At 42.9% G+C, this 20321-nt stretch overlaps 1 protein-coding gene and 1 long non-coding RNA gene across 21 annotated transcripts in view; one reads left to right on the forward strand and one right to left on the reverse strand.

Annotated features, from left to right (window-relative positions):
- The window catches only part of LOC127164356 (uncharacterized), a 268320-nt gene extending 265214 nt beyond the window's left edge, over positions 1–3106 (reverse strand). Inside the window, exon 1 of the long non-coding RNA XR_007827629.1 lies at positions 3012–3106. This is a non-coding gene — a long non-coding RNA (uncharacterized LOC127164356). The remainder of the gene's footprint in view (positions 1–3011) is intronic.
- Positions 1–20321, forward strand: part of LOC127164348 (NACHT, LRR and PYD domains-containing protein 3) — a 1126570-nt gene that overhangs the window by 313296 nt on the left and 792953 nt on the right. For 15 of the 20 annotated variants that reach the window (XM_051108230.1, XM_051108231.1, XM_051108229.1 and 12 more), the window contains one exon: positions 453–626. The exons of the other annotated variants lie outside the window; for them this stretch is intronic. In XM_051108230.1, the coding sequence (XP_050964187.1) occupies positions 453–626 (174 nt within the window). The remainder of the gene's footprint in view (positions 1–452; positions 627–20321) is intronic. 20 annotated transcript variants of the gene reach the window in all.

Consider the following 20321-nt stretch of genomic DNA (forward strand, 5'->3'; position numbering starts at 1 on the left):
AATCAGGCTTAAAATCTTTAAGTGTGGATTTCAGTGTTGTGTTTACAAGTGTGACTGTGGGAATCTGCAAGCAGCTTCTTGTTTAATTTTAGAACAAGAAGTTTTGTATTAAATCTTTAAGATATTTAAAGATATTTATATATAAGGTATTAGATATTTGAATCTTATCTTTATATTCTTTCTTTTACTACATTGTTGACATAAGTTTTCAGGAACAGTATTGTGCCACTATTGTTTGTGTGAGAGATCTAATACTTTACTTTTGCATTTAAATGCAAGATATATAATGTCCAATGATTTGGGGGAATATTTGTTTCTTCCTGATCATGCTAAATGAGCACAAAATGATCTTTTTTGTGACCAGTTGTTTTTACTGATCACAATCAGTTCAATATTAAAAGGAACAACAAACACACTAATGTGATGTGGACTGTTGTTGTATGTATTTGTAGGTTGTCTGCCTGTATGGTGACAGAGGAAGGCTGTGGTTATTTGTCTTCAGCTCTAAGTTCAAACCCCTTACACCTGAGAGAGCTAAATCTGAGCTACAATCACCCAGGAGATTCAGGAGTCAAGCTGCTCTCTGAAAAACTGGAGGATCCAAACTGCTCACTGGACAAACTCAAGTATGTCAAGCAGAAGGATTTTTTGGGTTTTATTGTTTAAACTTTTCAGTGTCTCTGTATATCTATATGAGTCTAGGAGTTTCTATAGGATGCAACAATATAAAGGAATATAAAGCACTGGTCTGAGGAGTAAAAGTAAAAGTTTAACCCTCTGGGGTCTGAGGGTGTTTTGGGGCCCTGGAGAAGTTTTGACATGCCCTGACATTTGTGCTTTTTTCAGTATCTTAAAAACATATTAATGGCTAAAGTCTGGTTACACTGTAATCAGCACAAACTGAGCTACAATAATATGTAAGCAACATGAATGTACATGTTTGTGCGTTTGAGAAAACAACATTTATGCGTGGTTAGTGAAAATCTAATTTTTTTAAGTCACTTGTTCACAAGACTTTTGAGAACTGGATGTGGTAGGCTAGAGTTTTTTCTACAAAATGATGTGAAAATCATCTCATTCAGTCATTCACAAAAAAACAATATACTTATTTAAATTTTCTAAGACATGTTTTGTGATCGAAAGGGAATATGCAAGGGAGTGACAATGGCCATTGAATATTTAGTGATTCACACCTGAGAGACAAAAGGCCCTCCCCTAATGGCCCATCAATGAGACTGTGACTGTCAGGTAAGAAACAATGTGAGAAGATTCAGAGATTGGGGTTTTAGATTATCTGTATTTTATTTACAACACAGTATAATATAAACATACATCATGAAGATCAACAACACATTATTAAGCACACTGATCTAACCACAGAGATGTGAACAGATCGTGTGTAATTCCTGAAAACTGTTTCTTGAATTCTGTTCAACAAGTAGCACAAGTAAATCATACCTGATATTTAAGTGCTTGCAAAACTCATCATCAGTAGTCAAGGAACTTGGTTTACCAATAGAAAATGAGTGTAGTTGAAGATACGATGTTGGTACAGTGCTCTCAGAGGAAAAGTTTGCAGGATTCATCTGTTGTGCAGGTATCAGATCACAAACAACTAAGGCAAAACAAAAAAAACATATGTGAGCATGTTAATATCAGGAGCAATTTAAAGCATCCTTGCTAAATAAAAACATTAGTTCTATAATTTCTATCCCAAAAAATATTCATATAGGTATCTAGTCACTAACATAAATAAAAGAATAAATCAATGTTGATAGGCCTGGAGCAATATTGTTACATTAGCAATCACTAATATTGCCCATGTGATTTTTATAGCTATCTTATGCACACATGCTTTGTATTTATTATTATACAGTATAAAAACAACATCTGAGAAACTAAATTATTATTAAGCACATTATGTACACATTTGAGCAGATATTTTCAGTTTTTTTTTCAGTTTTTGGTATTTTGAGTATTCAACAGTAAAGACTGGTCTAAGCATTCTTATACATTACTTTTATATCGTCTAAACATTAACCGTACTGTAATGTCAATTCGTTTATGAAACATAAAACATTCCTGACGCCTTACAGATGAATTGAAAAGTTGATATTTCAAAATGTTGCACTTGATTTCACACATTTTAGTCAGGAATTATAGTTTTGAAAAAGTCCAACTAGTAAATGCGTTCAAGTTTATGTCACAACAACACATTATCTAATGCCAATAAGAAACATTACTTACACTGTATAAGATCCTCTCGTCATCTGCTGTAGCTGCGCTCACGTTCTGTTTGTGAGATAAACAAGCTCAGCCTGTTCCTCTCAGCGCATCCTCATCTAGAGTAGATACAAGGCTTTTTCCTCTCAGCGCTTTCTTGCAAAAATGAAAGTATCCGACACAAACACGTTGCTGCTTTGTTTACGAGGTGATGTGGGCGGTCATTTCGCACGTCTCTCACGTGGATGTTTGTAATAACAATAGCGCGAGCAGCGTGTGAGCGTGAACTAATTAGTGGTAATGAGCTCAGACGGGAAAAACGGGACATGGTGTTGGTTTCATACAGATTACTTACACACAGAATATGTGTTTTCGATTAAACTTACTTCATTTAAAACATTTCAAGCTTTCTATATACATATCTCTGGTGTTTGTGTCATGTATTCGCTGAGTTTTCTTTCATTTTAGTGACGCATTTCAACTTGATATTCACGGAGACTGAGAAGACTGAAATGACACCCTGTATATTTTCTTTATTTACAAAAACCACTAACATTTGTTGATATGTTGAGCATACACAAATAAAAGTAAACTTTCTACAGATTCAGGCGATGTATTACTTTTATGTGTCCAATTAAAATTGAGGGAGCAATTCATGGTCTTTTTGCTCACATCTGGAAAATATGTGCGTGCTCCCGCCTGCGGATTAGCCGACCCCAGGAGGTTAACTCCATAACTGGCCACAAAACAGGAGCAGACAGTGAAAACACAACTAAAAAGGCAGCCACCTTCCTACAGTTTTCATAAATGGTAAAAACAAGCATATTCAAATTTATCAGTTATGTTGAAAATATTAACAACTTGTAAATGAAGGAACAAAAAACAAGTTTGCCCTAACTTGGAATATTAGAAGTTACACATTGGTGTCATTATTACAGTAGATTAATTGACATTACCTCAGATTAAAGAGCAATGCCAAAAATAAATAAATAAATAAATAAACTCAACCATAAGAATACACAACAGTTTCAGCAGGACAGCAGGACACAGACAGCACTCTGAAAAATGTTTCTTATCTTCTTTGATCAGCTTTCTGTCAAAGAGACGGAAGGAGCCAAAGTGGAAATCACAGAGAGAAAAACACAAATGACAGTACACCACAAAATAAGAGAAGTCAAGTCACCTTCATTTCTTTAGTGCTTTATACAATTCAGTACAATACCAGTTTGATGTTGCAGGATGTAATTCAGCTGTAAAGCAGCTCTTCAGAAGATGATAGTGCAGCTTAATTCAGTTTAAGCTTTGTTCTCATACAATGGTTTTAGTCAAAGCAGTTATATCAATACATTTCATGTCATCAGGTGACACAAATGGAGAAAAAAAAATCTTTCAGTCTCATTTAGAGACCGGTTCTTCTCTGACCTAAGTGAATGAAGAAAGTAGAGCTGCTGTTTAACTAGTAGCAGACATTTACGTTTATCATTATTTATTTAGCAGATGCTTTTATCCAAAGCGACTTAGAAAATGGAAGCAGGACAATGGAAGCAATCAAAATCAACAAAAGAGCAATGATACGGAAGTGCTATAAGTCTTAGTTAGCCTACCGCAGTACATGTAGCAAGGTTTTTTTTTTTTATATAATAAATAAACAGAAACAACAGAAAAAGAATAGAACAAGCTAGTGTTAGAAGCCCTTTTTGTTAATTATATAATATATAGAAAGAAAACAAATAGAATGCAAAAAAATATAGAAAAAATAAAGATAGAAAAAAATAGATAGAAGTTAGTCTTAGTTTTTTTTTTCTTTTTAAGAAAACAAGCTGTTAGAAAATGAATAGAGTCATTTTTTGTAAAGAATAGAATTAGAATAGAGAGTGCTAGAGTTAGAGGATCAAATAAAGATGGAAGAGATGTGTTTTTAGCCATTTCTTGCAGATGGTTAAGGAATCAGCTGCTCGGATCAATTGGGCAGCTGAGAAATTACTGAGAAACAGCAAAACGGAAACATGTCAAGAAAACGCTGTTCAGTTGATGGATGTCAGGAAACTACATCATTGCACAGACTTCTGAACAACATTAATATAAGAGACCAGTGGCACATCAACTTACTGTTCAGTAGGAAAGCAATAGTTACGTAGCTTACTGCATTCTGTGTTTGAAAAAAAAAAACGTCTCAGGTTACGTATGTAACCCCAGTTCCCAGAGGGAACGAGACGGCGCGTTGAAATGCTATGGGAACGCCTTCAGCGTGACAGCGCTCTGAATCACGTGTGTAATCAGACCAATGGCGGGTGACGTCACTGACCAGGAAGCATAAAAGCACGTGCGCCAGAACGAGCGTCAGCTTCCAGGAGAGAAGCAGCGCTCACAGGGATGCAGGAGCATGGCCTCGAGACGCGGCGTCTCGTTCCCACGGGGAACCGGGGTTACATACGTAACCTGAGATGTTCCCCTTCAGGAACTCGAGCCACATCAAAACGCTATGGGAACGAGATGCCCACGCCGCCAGGATCCAGGTCCCTGCCTAGAAAGAGCTAGGACGAAGGACGGAAGAGTCAGGAGAGACTCACAGGTCTAGGTCGTATAATCTGATGAAAGTAAGGGGCGTGGACCAACCCGCAGCGTTACAGATATCTTGCATCGAGACCCCTGCAAGAAAGGCTTTGGAAGCAGCCTTGCGTCGAGTGGAATGAGCTTTGACCCCCAAAGGAGGAGGGAGGCCAGAAGACTCATAAGAGATAGAAATAGCATCCACAATCCAGCGGCTTAAGGTCTGCTTGGAAGCGGGGAGACCTTTCTTAGAGGGACCATAACAGACAAAGCGTTGGTCAGACTTTCTCCACACGGCAGCTCTGTGGACGTATGTGTCCAGCACTCAAACTGGACACATACAGTTAAGCTTCTGCTGGTCAGGCTCCCAGAAGGGAGGAGGACAAAAGGCCTGCAGTACAACGGGCCGTGGTGCTGAGGAGGGGACTTTAGGGACGTACCCCGTACGAGGGTAAAGGAAGGCTTTAGAGAGGTCTGGAGCAAAGTCCAGAAAGCAAGGGGCCACAGAGAGGGCCTGAAGGTCGCCAACTCTCTTAAGAGAGGAAAGTGCGAGAAAAAGGACCATTTTAATAGTGAGATGACGGTCAGAAATTTCGTCATTGAGCTCGAAAGGAAGAAGACAGAGAGCCTCTAGCACCACAGACAAATCCCAGGAGGGAACCTGAGGCCTTACAGGAGGCCTCAGCCTTAGTGCACCGCGGAGGAAACGTGTAACAAGGGGGTTTCTGCCCACAGAGAGACCATCAAGAGGGGCGTGGTAGGCCACAATGCCCGCCACGTAGACCTTCAAGGTGGAGTGGGTTAACCCTGCGGAGAGCCGATCCTGCAGGAACTCCAGCACTGAGCCAACTGGGCAGTTAACTGGGTCTTGCTGGTGGCGTCCGCACCAAGAAGTGAAAAGCTTCCACTTCAAGGCGTACAGTTTCCTCGTGGAGGGAGCTCTAGACTGGAGGATGGTCTCAACAACCTCAGTTGATAGACTGGAGGCTAAGAGGTGTGCCCCCTCAGAGGCCACACCCAGAGCTTCCACAGCTCCGGCCGGGGGTGAAGGATGGAACCCCCTGCCTGTGAGAGGCGATCCTTCCTGACGGGAATCCCCCAGGGAGAGCCGTCAAGGAGGGAAATCAGGTCCGAGAACCAAACTTGGCCCAGCCAGAACGGGGCTACTAGGAGGAGGGACACCCCGTCCCGGCGCACTCTCTCTAGAACTCCCGGGAGCAGAGCAATCGGGGCAAAGGCGTACAGACAAAGCCTTGGCCACGTCTGTACCATGGCATTCAGACCCAGGGGAGCTGGATGAACTAGAGAGTACCAGAGGAGACATTGAGCATTCTCCCTCGTAGCAAAGAGATCCTCCTGGGCTGGACCAAAAACTCTCCAGATCTGCTTTACCACCTCGGGGTGAAGCATCCATTCCCCGGTCTGCTCCCAAATTGAGATGCCCAGGCACAAAAACTGCTCTGAGGGAGAGAAGTTTGTCCTGGGACCACACAAGGATCTGGTGCGCCAGCTTGTACAAGGGGCGCGAACCCAGACCTCCCTGGTGGTTGATATAAGAAACCAACGTGGTGTTGTCGGTGCGGACCAACACGTGGCGAGCTCTCAGGTCTGGGAGGAAGTGTTTCAGAGCTTGAAACACGGCTAGTATCTCCAGGCAATTTATGTGCCAAGTGAGTTGGTGACCGCTCCACAGACCGCGGGCAGGGTGGCCACTCATGACCGCTCCCCAGCCGGTGAGGGACGGGTCGGTCACTAGCGTTACGCGGTGACAAGGAACTCCCAGCACCGGGCCCTGAGACAAGAACCAGGGTTTCCTCCACACGTCCAAGGCATGTAGGCATCGCCGCGTGACCTTGATCATGCGAAGCGGGTTGCCCCTCGGGGAGAACCCCCTGGTCTTGAGCCACCACTGTAGGGGTCTCATGTACAGCAGGCCAAAAGGTATCACGTTGGACGCAGCTGCCATCAGACCCAGCAGTTGTTGGAACTGCTTGACAGTGAGTGACCGGCCCTGTTTCACTCTCGCGACTGCGGTGAGGATCGACTCGATCCGAGCAGGAGACAGACATGCCTGCATCGTGGTTGAATCCCACACCACACCTAGATAAGTGGTCCTCTGTAATGGAGAAAGCACACTTTTCTTGGCGTTCAGTCTCAATCCCAGCTCTTTCATATGAGCAAGAACGACATCTTGATGCTGAACCGCTACTTGCTCCGACTGGGCCAGAATAAGCCAGTCATCGATATAGTTGAGTATGCGGATGCCCTGGTGTCGCAAAGGAGCCAGAGCTGCACACTTCGTAAAAGTGCGGGGGGAGAGGCGGAATGGAAGAACCCGATATTGGTAAGCTTCGCCCTTAAAGCAAACCTTAGGAACTTCCTGTGAAGAGGAAGGATGGAAACGTGGAAGTAAGCATCTTTTAGATCTATCATGACAAACCAGTTCTCGGACCTGATCTGAGACACGACTTGTTTGATGGTAAGCATCTTAAACTTCAGCCGCTTGACTGAGCGGTTCAGAAGACGTAGATCTAAAATGGGACGCAGGCCTCCATCCTTCTTTGGAACAATGAAGCACTGGCTGAAGAACCCGGACTCTCTGTCATGAGGAGGGACCACCTCGATGGCCTTCTTCCTCAGGAGAGTGGCTACTTCCTGTTCCATTACCAGACCCTGCTCGGGGCCCACCAAAAAGAGACCCCGTTGAATGGCGGAGGTGGTGCGCCAAACTGAATGCAATAGCCTCGCTCTACAGTGTGCAGGACCCAAGCAGACACATTGGGCAGTAGTTTCCACACTGCCAAATGATCTACTAAGGGAACCAGTCTCTCAAGACTGGTCTCTGGTGTTGTGTGGGCCGCTAGAATGGTGTCCTGTAACAGTTCCCCAGCAGGAAGCACCTGAACTAGCGAGCCCAGAGACCCCCGTGGGGGTGGCGAGCTCCCCAGCTCCGCAACGTTTCCAGGTGGAAGAGACTGGGGCGGATGCTCGCTGGAGACCGCCGGACCCTGAAGCACTGGCAGGGTTAGCGGAACGGCCTCCTGAGGGCACAGGGGAGAGACGGACACCGAATAATGCGGTGCACCCCGCCTCTCCCCGAATGGGGCTGCCCTCAGCGGTCCCGGACCGTCAGGACCACTTCATCGAGAACTTCTTTGACTGCAGCACGACCCTCAGGTCGGGCCGAGTCTTGGAGGTCCCCCACTTAGAGCGTCTGACCACTCGCTCTTGTTGGGGAGGAGTGCGAGTGGCGATGCTCTGCTTCTGTGTTACCCTGTGCGAGGAGCTGGTAGACGGCTGGGGCTGCTCCCGCCCAGCAGCCCCGTGAGCTGGAAGGCGGTGGGGGAGGAACCGCTGAAATGTCATTGTCTTTGATCTCATCGCCTTCATCCAGCTCTTTAAGCAGGTCAGCCTGGTACGCCTGTAACACCGACATGGTGTGCAGACACGCACCAGCCTGACCCGCAGCCGTATACCCCTTCCCCACCAACGCTGAGGTGACTCGCAGCGGCTTGGAGGGCAAGAACGGAGCCTTCAGAGATGATGCCGACTCAGGGGACAGATAGCTTGCGAGCGTCTGTTCCACCCGGGGCATCGCTCTATACCCATGCTCATCCATCCCTGCCACATAGCCGTTATAGGAAGCAGGGATGAACAAGCGGGAGGAGAAGGGGGAATTCCACAATCTCGACACCTCGGTGTGGAGATCGGGAAAAAATGGAAGGCTCCGGCGTGCTGGAGGTGGCCGAGACCGCAGAAATCTCTCATCAAGCTTACACTTCGATTTGTGACTCGGCGGGCCAATCAGTGCTCAGCTTGGCCACCGCACGAGTCACCACTTCTAACAGCTCCTCGTACTGGGGAAACTGAGGTGCGAGGAAACACCTCGTCGACACTTTCCACATCGACCTCCTCGGAGGAAGATATGCGGAGCGTCGAGCCCGTCCGCAGAGCGGGCTTCCGATCCCTGAGAACGGGCAGAGGATCTGGTGGGTGAGGCAGGAGATAGGGGGTCACCCGTCTCCATACCCTCTGCCAGATCCAGTTGCGAACCCCACGAGTGCAGTCGCCGCTTCCGCCGAGAGCAGACCCGCGAGGAACGCTGGTGAAAGCTCCCTTGAAGAGAACCTTTCGGGAGCGGAGCGTACGCAGGGGGAGACGCTCGCAATGCGGCCAGTCGGCTCCTTCAAGAGACCCGCTCCCCCAAGCAAACCACGCATAGAGCGTGTGTATCCCCGCTTGTGATGTAGCGAGAGCAGGGAGGAACACACACTCTAAAACATGGCTTGCTTAAATGTAGGGATGCATCGATACCACTTTTTCCAGTATTCGCCCGAAACTGATACTTTTATTTTTGGTACTTGCCGATTCCGAGTACCGATACTGATATTTTAAAATTTACCGATAGTTTTGTAAAATATAGGGTACAGAAACTAAAAGAATATGTATAATGTTAATTGCTCAACTTTATTTATCAAATGGATACATTCAAACCAAAATTTATTTAGATCACATTATCATAAACTGTGTACTGCACCCACTAGTAAAAAAAAATAAAATAAAAAGATCAAAAGATGATGTATATCTGCTGTCTGAATAATTTTTGGGTAGACTATATATCCCTTAGTTATTTTTATTTTTACACTTAATTATGGCCATTAAAATGTGTTTTGTTACTTTAACTGTTTTTTTTTCTATGCTACATCTGTCAGCGGATCACTCTATATGCAGATGTATTAGGGATCCGCTGACACACGCGGCTTTAAAACGCTCTCGTTATGCTTATGTGTGAGCGCTCGGTGAGGAGTGTGAAGCGCTTATCATTGTTACCAATCACAGTCATGTCTGTTGAGTGAGTGAACACTATGGCCAATCAGCGATGTTTAAAAATCTGCTCAACAGTGCTCAAATGTGAGCGGGAAATGGACGTTTTTAAAATTTCAGTACCGAAAGTACCGAACCCGGTACCTTTTGACAACTCTAAACTTCTCCATTGTAGCGGTTCAGTACTGTAATCACGCAAACCACTCATCCCCTAACTGATATTTTCAGAAATATAAGTCACGTTTTTTCATCTGAAATATGCTTCTATTTGGGCTATAATCCAAAGCGACTCAAATAATGCAGAAACACTCGTGAAGCAAGCAAAACATGCGCAAGTACAGTACTGCCTATCGCATTTCACACAGGCTGCTATGGTTTCACTTTCGCCGGACAGTCGTGTATGCTTAAGGTTGAAAATAAATTATGTTTATAAAGAATGCCCCTATTTATTTTTTTTATACTTACAAATTTGTTTTAATCCAAAAGATGCGTGTGCTAAAATATGCGAACATCTCGCTCTTCCATTGGTCTGATTACATGATTACATACGTGATTCAGAGCGTGGTCACGCTGAAGGCATTCCCATAGCGTTTCGACGTGGCTCGAGTGTCTGATAATCTTCACAATCAAGTCCGCTAGTGTTGTTAGCATCACAAGCTAGCTGCTTTCTGACTGTAAAAAGAGCTGCAAAGAGTTTATAAGACACGCACAAACAAATCATACTGACCCACAATCTCAGAAAAATGATTAAACAGCAGTGTAACTTATCTTTCATATAACAGTCACTTCAAACAGGTCCACATCACAGATGTCTTCTCTTACAGTTTCTATCCTGTCCAACAGGAAATTAATGTCAGTGACCCTCACTACACAACTGATTCGACCATATAGATTATAATATAAACAGGATTATGGGTCTGTGTCTGTATTCGTTTTTGCTATAAAAATATATAAAACTATTTTTGTGTTAAATTAGAAAGTATCAAGTAGACATTACAAATTGTTGCTTTAGAAAGTAATACTTTATTTGATTCAACCAAAGATGTATTACACATAAACATTTAGGCTGCAACGGCCTAATGTCAACTATGCAACATGAAAGAAGATCATTTGAGAAACATCTCTTTTTTTTTTTTTATTCATATAATGAAAGTCATGGTAACCAAAACAGCTTTGTTACCAACAACTAAAATATCTTCTTTTTTGTTCAACAAAAGAAAGGTTTGAAATGACATGAGAGTGAGTAAATGATGACAGAATAAAATTTTATGGGTAAACTATCCCTTTAATGTTATTATTGTTGTTTGTTTATTTATTTATTTATTTATTTATTTATTTAGTTATTTTAATGAAATTATACTCTAAATCTGCAGAAATCTGCCAGCAGATGGTGGTAAATGTCTTAATGAGTCATTCATTCATTCAATTCAATTCATTCAAACGGCTGATTCATTCAGGAATGAAGTAAACTGCTCTTTTTATAAATGGGCCTTTGAATCATTGATTTGTTCAGAACACAGATTCATTCAGAAACTAAACACCGCTGTGTTGCTCATTAACAATTCTGCTATGGCTTGAAAAGTAATATGTTCTCTGCAAAACTGAGCAAAAACACATTATATAATGTTTAAAATATAACACAATATCAACCTCTTATTTACTAAACTGTTGCATAAAATCACATTTAAGCTTGTGATAGATCAGGACAAAATGACAAAATCAGCATTCATGTCATGGGCCTGTTGCTCTTGCTGCCTGTGTGATATTGCATGATGTATGATATATATATACAGTACTGTGCAAAAGTTTTAGGCCACTAGTATTTTCACCAGCTAAAAAATGGTTTAAAGTAAGTTATTTCTATCTTTTGGTGTAGTGTGTCAGTAAAAAATATCAGTTTACATTTCCAAACATTCTGTTTGCCATTAATTGTAATAATCTAGTGAGATTTTTGTTTGCACAAGGAGTCTGACAACAGCCAGTGCTCCACACGAAAGAAGAGGATGTTGTGTTCAACCGGCGCCCTTTTGTACAATGCAGTCGCACTGGTATGACGCGCCAGCAGCGATGAGTCACACCGGCAGTAACGTCATAGGCTGTTGGCGGCCAGTACCGTGTAGTTTTTGTATATGGCTTCAGACACGGGTCACGTAGGAGACGTTCCCCGTTAGCGAACTCTAGAGGACGCAGTTCGAGTTCCTTGAAAGGGAACATCTTAATACTCATTTATAGTCATTTATAGTCATACATAAGAGCAGGACATCAATCAAAATGGAAAAATGTGTTTTTTTTTTGGTTTTTTTTTTTTAATTTGTGTTCATTCAAAATGACTGCAAAATTTATCCCTTTGAAAAATATAGAAAACAACAGAATACTTTGTCTCCTTTAACATCTTTCTTGCCACATACACCACTGCGCCTATACTCTATACTCTTAACAGTACACACTGAGATTATTTGACATTAAGTGCATTATATAAATTACTTTGGAATAAATCACAGCATGTTTCATGATTAAAAAAAAAAAAAAAGTGATTTACAGTCCTGAAAATACTGTAGGCGATAGCAAATTACTTTGCGGACCCCCTGGCACTTTGAGAACAGCACACAGAAGGAAGCCCTGTCTAGGCTTTGCTCCGGTAAGGGTTGTGTTGAGACATTCGTTAGTCTGCAGCAGAAGGTGAGAAACTTATTTTGTGCAAAACTGATGATGGCACGGTTTGATCTTCAGCTGACCAGTCAGCAGAAAGGGGCGTTTAATTCCCGCCCACTCGTAGAAATCAAATATTCAGGCTGTTAATACATTTTTTCAACCCTGTATGAAAAATGAAAAATCAAGCTGAATTCTCATTTTTCATTTTTCTGGAAAAACTAAAAAGGAGCCTTTTTTCATGTTTCTTTTTTCAATATTAAATTTAAAAAAAAAACTAGTGAACACAACGTATACAGACCTGCACTAGTCTGCTATCAACAGCTAAAGTCTTCATTGCTAGGTATAAAATGATGTTTTGGATTTAGTAATGGAGGTGCTGGATGAGATACTTAACTAATCATTTTCCCTTAATAAACTGGTAGTTAGTAAAGTAGTTGTTAAGTATGGAGTGGATAAAGGAATCCAGAATATATATTCATAGAGAATAAGGCATTAATATGTTCTTTATAAGTACTAATAAACAGCCCATATGCTTGAAAATAATATTACACTTATAAGGAGGATGCAACGTCTGTTCCTACAGCAACACATTTATTTTCCGTTAAAACAGATATAAAAAAAGCACAGGTTAATCAAGGAGCGCAACAGTTGCATCTACCACAAAACTCATCACGTTCTGAATATTATCTCTTTGTATACTATAACATGTCTTATAGTGCAAATGTTTATGCAGATACATGACACTGGACACATTAAACCACACTCAAAAATATCTGCTTTAAATCGATTAACATTATTTACAATGTTCATCTGGCTAAAGCCACGTTCACACTCTGCTGTGGAAACAACCAGTGTGTTTACCGTCTGCAAGAGGGGTTTCATCTCTTTGGGGGGTAAAAATTTACCTGTACTCTTAACATTATCAATGTATTCCCTCATGTCTCTGAATTTACTTGCTGTTGTGGAGACTGAAACGGAGCAGAGTTCCTGTACATCATTCTCAGCATAATGAACATCACACTCTTCTGGCCAGATAAAGGATCCAGTGCTTTGATGTTGTTTAAAAAAAGTCTCTGATAACCAGACAAAAATCCCATTCTCCTCTCTAGACTTTTAGCTAAAGCATCAAATAACAGTTGCTGATTGATGTCTGTGTCATTCCTCATATGATTTGTCAATGACACACCTTTAAACAGCTTCATCTCCACTGATCTTTGTGCCTCCTGTACATGTAGACCAGGCATTTCAGTCCTAGACTTTAACACACGGACCTGCTGAGAGAGACATGCATCTGCCCTGGGAAGAGTCATGTTTCTGTCCTGAAGTAACAATGATAACTCTGACAGCTCCTCTAAGGCATCATACATGACACAAAGGTGACACTACTGAGACGATTTGCTAAACCAGCAAACATGCACCTTTCTGTGGAGTTTTGTTTTGGATCAGTCGAGGCATCTGAAAAGTGTTTGTGAAGTGCTGGATACTGTTGACATACAGCTTTGATGTTTCTATAACTAGAAGCTACCCATCTAGTGTCCCCACTATATTCAGACACTGTAATACACGCTCTTGACAGCATGAAGTTAGTTCACGGTGGTTTTTAGCAGAAGCATGATAAAGACTGTAGACCTTGTCAAAAAATGACTGGAAGTGGTTCAGCCCAGCAACCTCTTCTACAGCATCTCCAACACTCAGTTCTAGGCGGTGGTTCATACAGTGCTGAATAAGTACATTGGGAAACAGCTAAACAGTCTCTGCTACAACACCTGATTTACTTCCGAGCATAACAGAGGCACCGTCTGAAGAAAAACAAATGAAACGTTCATTTAAAACCACTTGAAACCATGATGTGTGAGGTTTTCTATAAGTCAAATCAATTCAAATCACCTTTATTTATATACCGCCTTTAACAATACAGAATTGTGACAAGGCGGCTGTACAGTATTAAATAGGAAAAAGTACATCAACAATGCAAAGGGCAACAGTAAACACTCAATTTTCAGGTAAAGGTAGTTAATTAAATACAACAAAATAAAATACAATATTGTGTGAAGATAAAATGAAGATAAAGTGTCCCCAACTAAGCAGGCCAGAGGCGACAGCGGCAAGGAACCAAAACTGTAAGTACTTGATACATTTCTGCTGCAAGTATCACTAAATCTAAAAAGAATGTTAGTTGATCTTGCTCTAATACAGATGATCAGCACAGATTTCTTGCTGATAGTTGTGGATTCATCAGAATGGAAGATTTTGTTTCACTCTCAAGGATCTTTGACACTACTGTCTTTCTCATTTCGCAAGTTATGTGCTGACTCATTTTTGCACAAGACTTGTCAGAGTGTAAAGTTCTTCCCATGTCAATTTCAGAACCTGCAGGTCAATGTCAGTTGGCAGATCAGTGAAAGGTCTTCCTGATTTGACAGTTTTGTAAACCGTGCAGAAAACTCTGTCGGTGGTCAGGAAATGATCCCTCATCATCTTAGTGGTCAACGTTTCTATGGTTTTGTCTTGAGCTTTTTGTCAAGTTTTCTCTGTTGAGCTGTGATGATCTGATGTTCTGTGTCTGTGAATTTTTTTTACACCGTGACTGTTGCTGTGCCTCTTTAGTTGACCCTGAAGGTTGCATGAAAAACATGAAAAAGGTGCCTGAACTAGAAAGACCAAAGAAATCGAGCTGGAAAGGTGACACCCACTATTGATGAGTGACGTGCCGACAACCGCAAACCTCAAAATGAAATGTGGAGGCAATAAATAAATACAGAATAAATGCATAAATATTTAAATGCATAAATAAATATTTAAATACATAAATATTTAAATAACATTGTAACAACGTTCGTAGAACAGGAAGAAGGAGGTGGGAACCGGCAAACATTTAAACAGTTTAATAATAAAATAAACAAACACAAAAGTAAAGCGGCAGCCCCTCACGGACGACTGCCGCACAAATAAAGTCCAGGCCTGGTCCTCTCTCGTCTTCCACTGTCGTCACTCCTCCTTTTATCCTTCCGGAGCTCCTCCGTGGGACTCGAGACCGGTGAGTGGCGCAGGTGTCGCTCATTATCATTATACTCCACCGGCCTCGTTCCGTTCCCACGGCTCTCGGCCCCGCCCCACTCATCACATACCCCCATCGCCCCTCGCAGGCCGGGGGGTACCCTCGAGACTGCGCTCTACTCACCCCCTCCTCCCGGGGGGGCCGTCAAGGCGGCCGCGACATACCTGGGGGTAAGGACAGACGAGGCGAGAGGAAAGGAGACGGAAGGCTGAGGAGAGACAGAGACGAGAGAGGGGAGAGAGGAGAAAAAAAAAAAAAAAACTCTTGGTCCGGTTCCCGGACACACTGCCGCTCGGTCCTCAACCAGCTGAGCGTCTTTGACTCGCGTTGCCATGCGATGGTACTGGACATCTTTTGGTGGACGGCTCCACGCTCCTCCGCCTCCAGGCGGACGGCGATGGCTCCTCCGGCTTGAGGGCAGCCGACAGCGAGTCCCCTGTTCCCTGCTCCTCCCCAACATGGCGGACGGCAGCAGGCTCCGGCCTCCTGGCGAACGGTGCCGACTCCTCCGCTCCCTCTCGGACGGCAGCCACCCCTCCTCGACCCCGGAGCACGGCAACGAGCCTTCCGTCCCACCTAAATCGCTCCAGCACCACCGCCTCGGGCAGCCACATTCGTCCATTCCTTCGTGCTGCCCGACCTCCTCAGCACCGCGATCCCGCTCAGCAGCGAGGGCTCTTCTGACAGCATGTCCCTCCTTCCTCCCGGGTTTCGGCACCAATGTAACAACGTTCGTAGAACGGGAAGAAGGAGGTGGGAACCGGCAAACATTTAAACAGTTTAATAATAAAATAAACAAACACAAAAGTAAAGCGGCAGCCCCTCACGGACGACTGCCGCACACAAAACGCAAAATAAAGTCCAGGCCTGGTCCTCTCTCCTCTTCCACTGTCGTCACTCCTCCTTTTATCCTTCCGGAGCTCCTCCGTGGGACTCGAGACCGGTGAGTGGCGCAGGTGTCGCTCATTATCATTATACTCCACCGGCCTCGTTCCGTTCCCACGGCTCTCGGCCCCGCCCCACTCATCACAAACATATTTAAATAAATGCTTAAGTAAATATTTAAATACATAAATAAATATTTAAATATATAAATATTTAAATAACATTTAAATATTTAAATTTTACATTCACATTACATTTACATTTATTCATTTAGTAGACGTTTTTATCTAAAGTGACTTACAGGTGGGGAATACATCAAGCGATTAGTCCTAAAGAGGCAAAATGACTTAGGAAGTGCTCATAATACCATATAACAGGCATTGTTCAAATAAGTACAAGCTAGAAAGGGAAAAGAGTAGGGTAAAGGAATTTTTTTCTTTTGTTAGGGAGTTGGCCTTTCCGTGTATCGATGGGAAGATCATTCCACCAGCCAGGAACGGTGTAAGAGAATGTTCTGGAAAGTGATTTTGTGCCTCTTTGTGATGGTACAATGAGGCGTCGCTCACTGGCGGATCTCAGAGTTCTGGAGGGAGTGTAGATTGGTAGCAGTGAGTGGAGGTTGGCGGGCGCCGAGCCTGTGGTTGTTCTATATGCAAGCATCAGTGTCTTGAATTTGATGCGAGCTGCAATTGGGAGCCAGTGCAGGGAGATGAAGAGAGGTGTGACATGGGCCCTTTCGGGCTCGTTGAAGACCAGTCGTGCTGCTGCATTCTGAATCATTTGTAGAGGTTTGACTGTGCATGAGGGAAGACCGGCTGAAAGAGCATTGCAGTAGTCCAGCCTGGAGATGACCAGTGCCTGGACAAGAAGTTGTGTGGCCTGCTCTGTTAGAAAGGGCCAGATCTTTCTAATGTTGTGTAGGGCAAACCTGCAAGATCGAGCAGTTTTAGCTATATGGTCTTTGAAAATCAGCTGGTCATCAAAGATTACACCAAGATTTCTGACAGAACTTGATGGGGTAATTGTTGATGTACCTAAATGGATGGTGAAGTCATGCTGTAGAGTCGGAGTGGCAGGGAAAAAAAGGAGCTCAGGCTTTGCCAAGCTGAGCTGTAGATGATGTTCTTTCATCCATTCCGAGATGTCTGCCAAGCAGCCTAAGATCCGTGCAGCTACTGTTGGATCATCTAGTTGAAATGAAAGAGAGCTGTGTGTCATCAGCATAGCAGTGGTAAGAGAAGCCATGTGCCTGTATGATGGGCCCCAGTGATGTAGTGTATATGGAGAAGAGGAGGGGTCCAAGAACTGATCCCTGAGGTACCCCAGTGACCAGACGATGTGCTTTGGATACCTCCCCTCCCCAGGCCACCTTGAAGGACCTACCTGTGAGATAGGATTCAAACCAGCGAAGTAGAATTCCTGTGATACCCAGTGATGAGAGGGTGGACAGGAGGATCTGATGATTGACTGTGTCAAAAGCAGCAGAAAGATCCAGCAAAATGAGTACTGATGATCTGGAATCAGTTTTTGCAATCCGCAAGGCTTCAGTGACTGACAGTAGTGCAGTTTCAGTTGAGTGGCCACTCCTGAACCCTGACTGGTTAGCATCCAATGAACTGTTCTGCACAAGAAATAGTGATACCTGGTTAAAAATGACTCGTTCTAGTGTTTTTGCTATGAATGGAAGGAAAGAGATTGGTCTATAGTTAACTATAAGTGAACTGTTTAACCCTCTGGGGTCTGAGGGTGTTTTGGGGCCCTGGAGAAGTTTTGACATGCCCTGACATTTGTGCTTTTTTCAGTATCTTAAAAACATATTCACGGCTAAAGTCTGGCTACACTGTAATCAGCACAAACTAGGCTACAATAATATGTAAGCAACATGAATGTACATGTTTGTATTTTTGAGAAAACAACGTTTATGCGTGGTTAGTGAAAAACTAACATTTTTAAATCACTGAAATAAGGCCATGAAACACATTCAGAACATTAGTTCACAAGACTTTTGAGAACTGGATGCGGTAGGCTAGAGTTTTTTTCAACAAAATGATGTGAAAATCATCTCGTTCACTCGTTCAGAGAAAACAATATATTGATGTAAATTTTCTAAGACATGTTTTGTGATCGAAAGGGAATATGCGAAGGAGTGGCAATGACCCATGAATATTTAGCAATTCACACCTGAGAGACAAAGAGCCCTCCCTAATGGCCCATCAATGAGACTGTGACTGTCAGGTAGAAACAATGAGAGATTCAAAGAATGGAGTTTTAGATTATTTGTATTTTATTTACAACACAGTATCAACAAAATATACATAATTAAGGTCAAAGGTTTTTCATGTTTTTCAAATATTATATCTATATATAAGTAATAATTATTGTTTTTCACGTTAAACATCTATTCGAGAGCAGAGAATTGATAAACATGGTCTAAACATACACTCAATGTAAACACTCATATTACATCCTATTGTTATACGATAAATAAATAACTAAATAATATGATCTTTAAGTCTAAACATAAGCATGCTTTGTATGTATTATACAATATAAAAACGTTTTATTTACTATTACCTTTATATCGCATCGTTTTCTATTGTATAGAACGTTAAAAAACATCCTGATGTCATGACACATTTTGATGCAATGAAATGAAACATACTTCATGATGTTTCACTTGCTGTAGTCATGAATTATAGTTTGAAAAAAAAAGTCTAACTAGTAAATGCGTACAAGTTCTGTCACAGTAACAACTAACACAAGCAGGCTAATAAAAGAAAGACTTACTCATGTAAATATCTCCTCTGATGGATCGCGCCGTGTGTCACGTTGTGTTCTTCCTCTGAATTCTTGTTCCTGTCAGTTTGGACCGATGTTCGCGGAGAACATCGGATAACCAGGGGTTAGGAGGGGTGGCCCGTGCAGGCCTGGAAGAGAGAGGACATATATTGTCTAGGCAAGAAGTTAAAGTAGAGCATAAGGTGTCAGCAGCTGCATTAACCTCTAGAGATGAGAAAAGGGTTGTAGAGGGAAGAGAGGAGGACACTACAGAGGAAAGATGGGAGGGTGAAAGGGAGCGTAGGTTTCGTCTGAAAGTAACAGGTAGAGGGGTTGGAGGTACACTGGTAGTAAGATGTAGGTTACATGTAATGAAGAAATGGTCAGAGATGTGTAGGGGTTTAACCAAACTGTTGTCTGCAACGCAATTGCGTGTGTAAATTAGGTCTAGTTGGTTGCTTGATTTGTGAGTGCTTGTAGTAACAAGGCGTTTGAAATCAAATGAAGCTAGGAGTGAGTGAGTCTGCAGCATAAGGCTTGTCCAGATGAATGTTCAAATCACCAAAGGCTAGAAGTGGACTGCCATCCTCTTGGAATGAAGATAGCAGCCCATCCAGCTCATCTAGGAAAGTGCCCAGTTGACCAGGAGGGCGGTAAATGACCACAACGTGGAGTTTAATTGGAGCTGTTACTGTGATCGCATGAGATTCGAATGAGTTATAGTTGCATAGCAGAGAGTGGTTAAAGAATTTCCATTTATTAGAAATGAGTACTCCAGTACCCCCACCCCTCCCAGTGTGATGAGGGGTGTGAGAGAAAGAAAAGTTATTAGACAGAGCAGCAGGGGTTGCTGAGTCTTCTGGACGAATCCAGGTCTCAGTCAAGCCCAGGATACTAAGTGTCGAATGTGTGGAAAAAGCGGAAATGAAATCTGCTTTGTTAACAGCTAACTGGCAGTTCCAGAGGCCGACAGTAAACGAGAAAGTTTCAGTGGAGGAAGTGACGATAGGGCGAAGGTTAGTAAGATTCCGTTGACGTTTGCGTGTGATGTTAGAGCGTTGTGTGGAGACAACCGGAATGTATTGAAAACACATGATAGAGGTGAAAAGAGAGGGCAGAAAGGGAGTGTATGAAGGGAAGGTAAGAGGAATACCTAAGTGTGCTGTCGGTTTCGTTGCTCGGTTAAAGTCACACAGGAAAAAGTCGCAGGTCTTTACCCTTGTCAGTCATGCAGGAAAAAGTCGCTGGTCTTTACCCTCGTCGGTCTTCACATGAGGGATGAACGCTTCCGCTGACGCTTCCGCATCAGCTTGCAGATACTGGATATATACACTTGCAAATGAGACACGAG

Source organism: Labeo rohita, chromosome 4 (assembly GCF_022985175.1).
Source record: "Labeo rohita strain BAU-BD-2019 chromosome 4, IGBB_LRoh.1.0, whole genome shotgun sequence".
In the NCBI taxonomy this organism is placed as follows: Eukaryota; Metazoa; Chordata; class Actinopteri; order Cypriniformes; family Cyprinidae; genus Labeo; species Labeo rohita.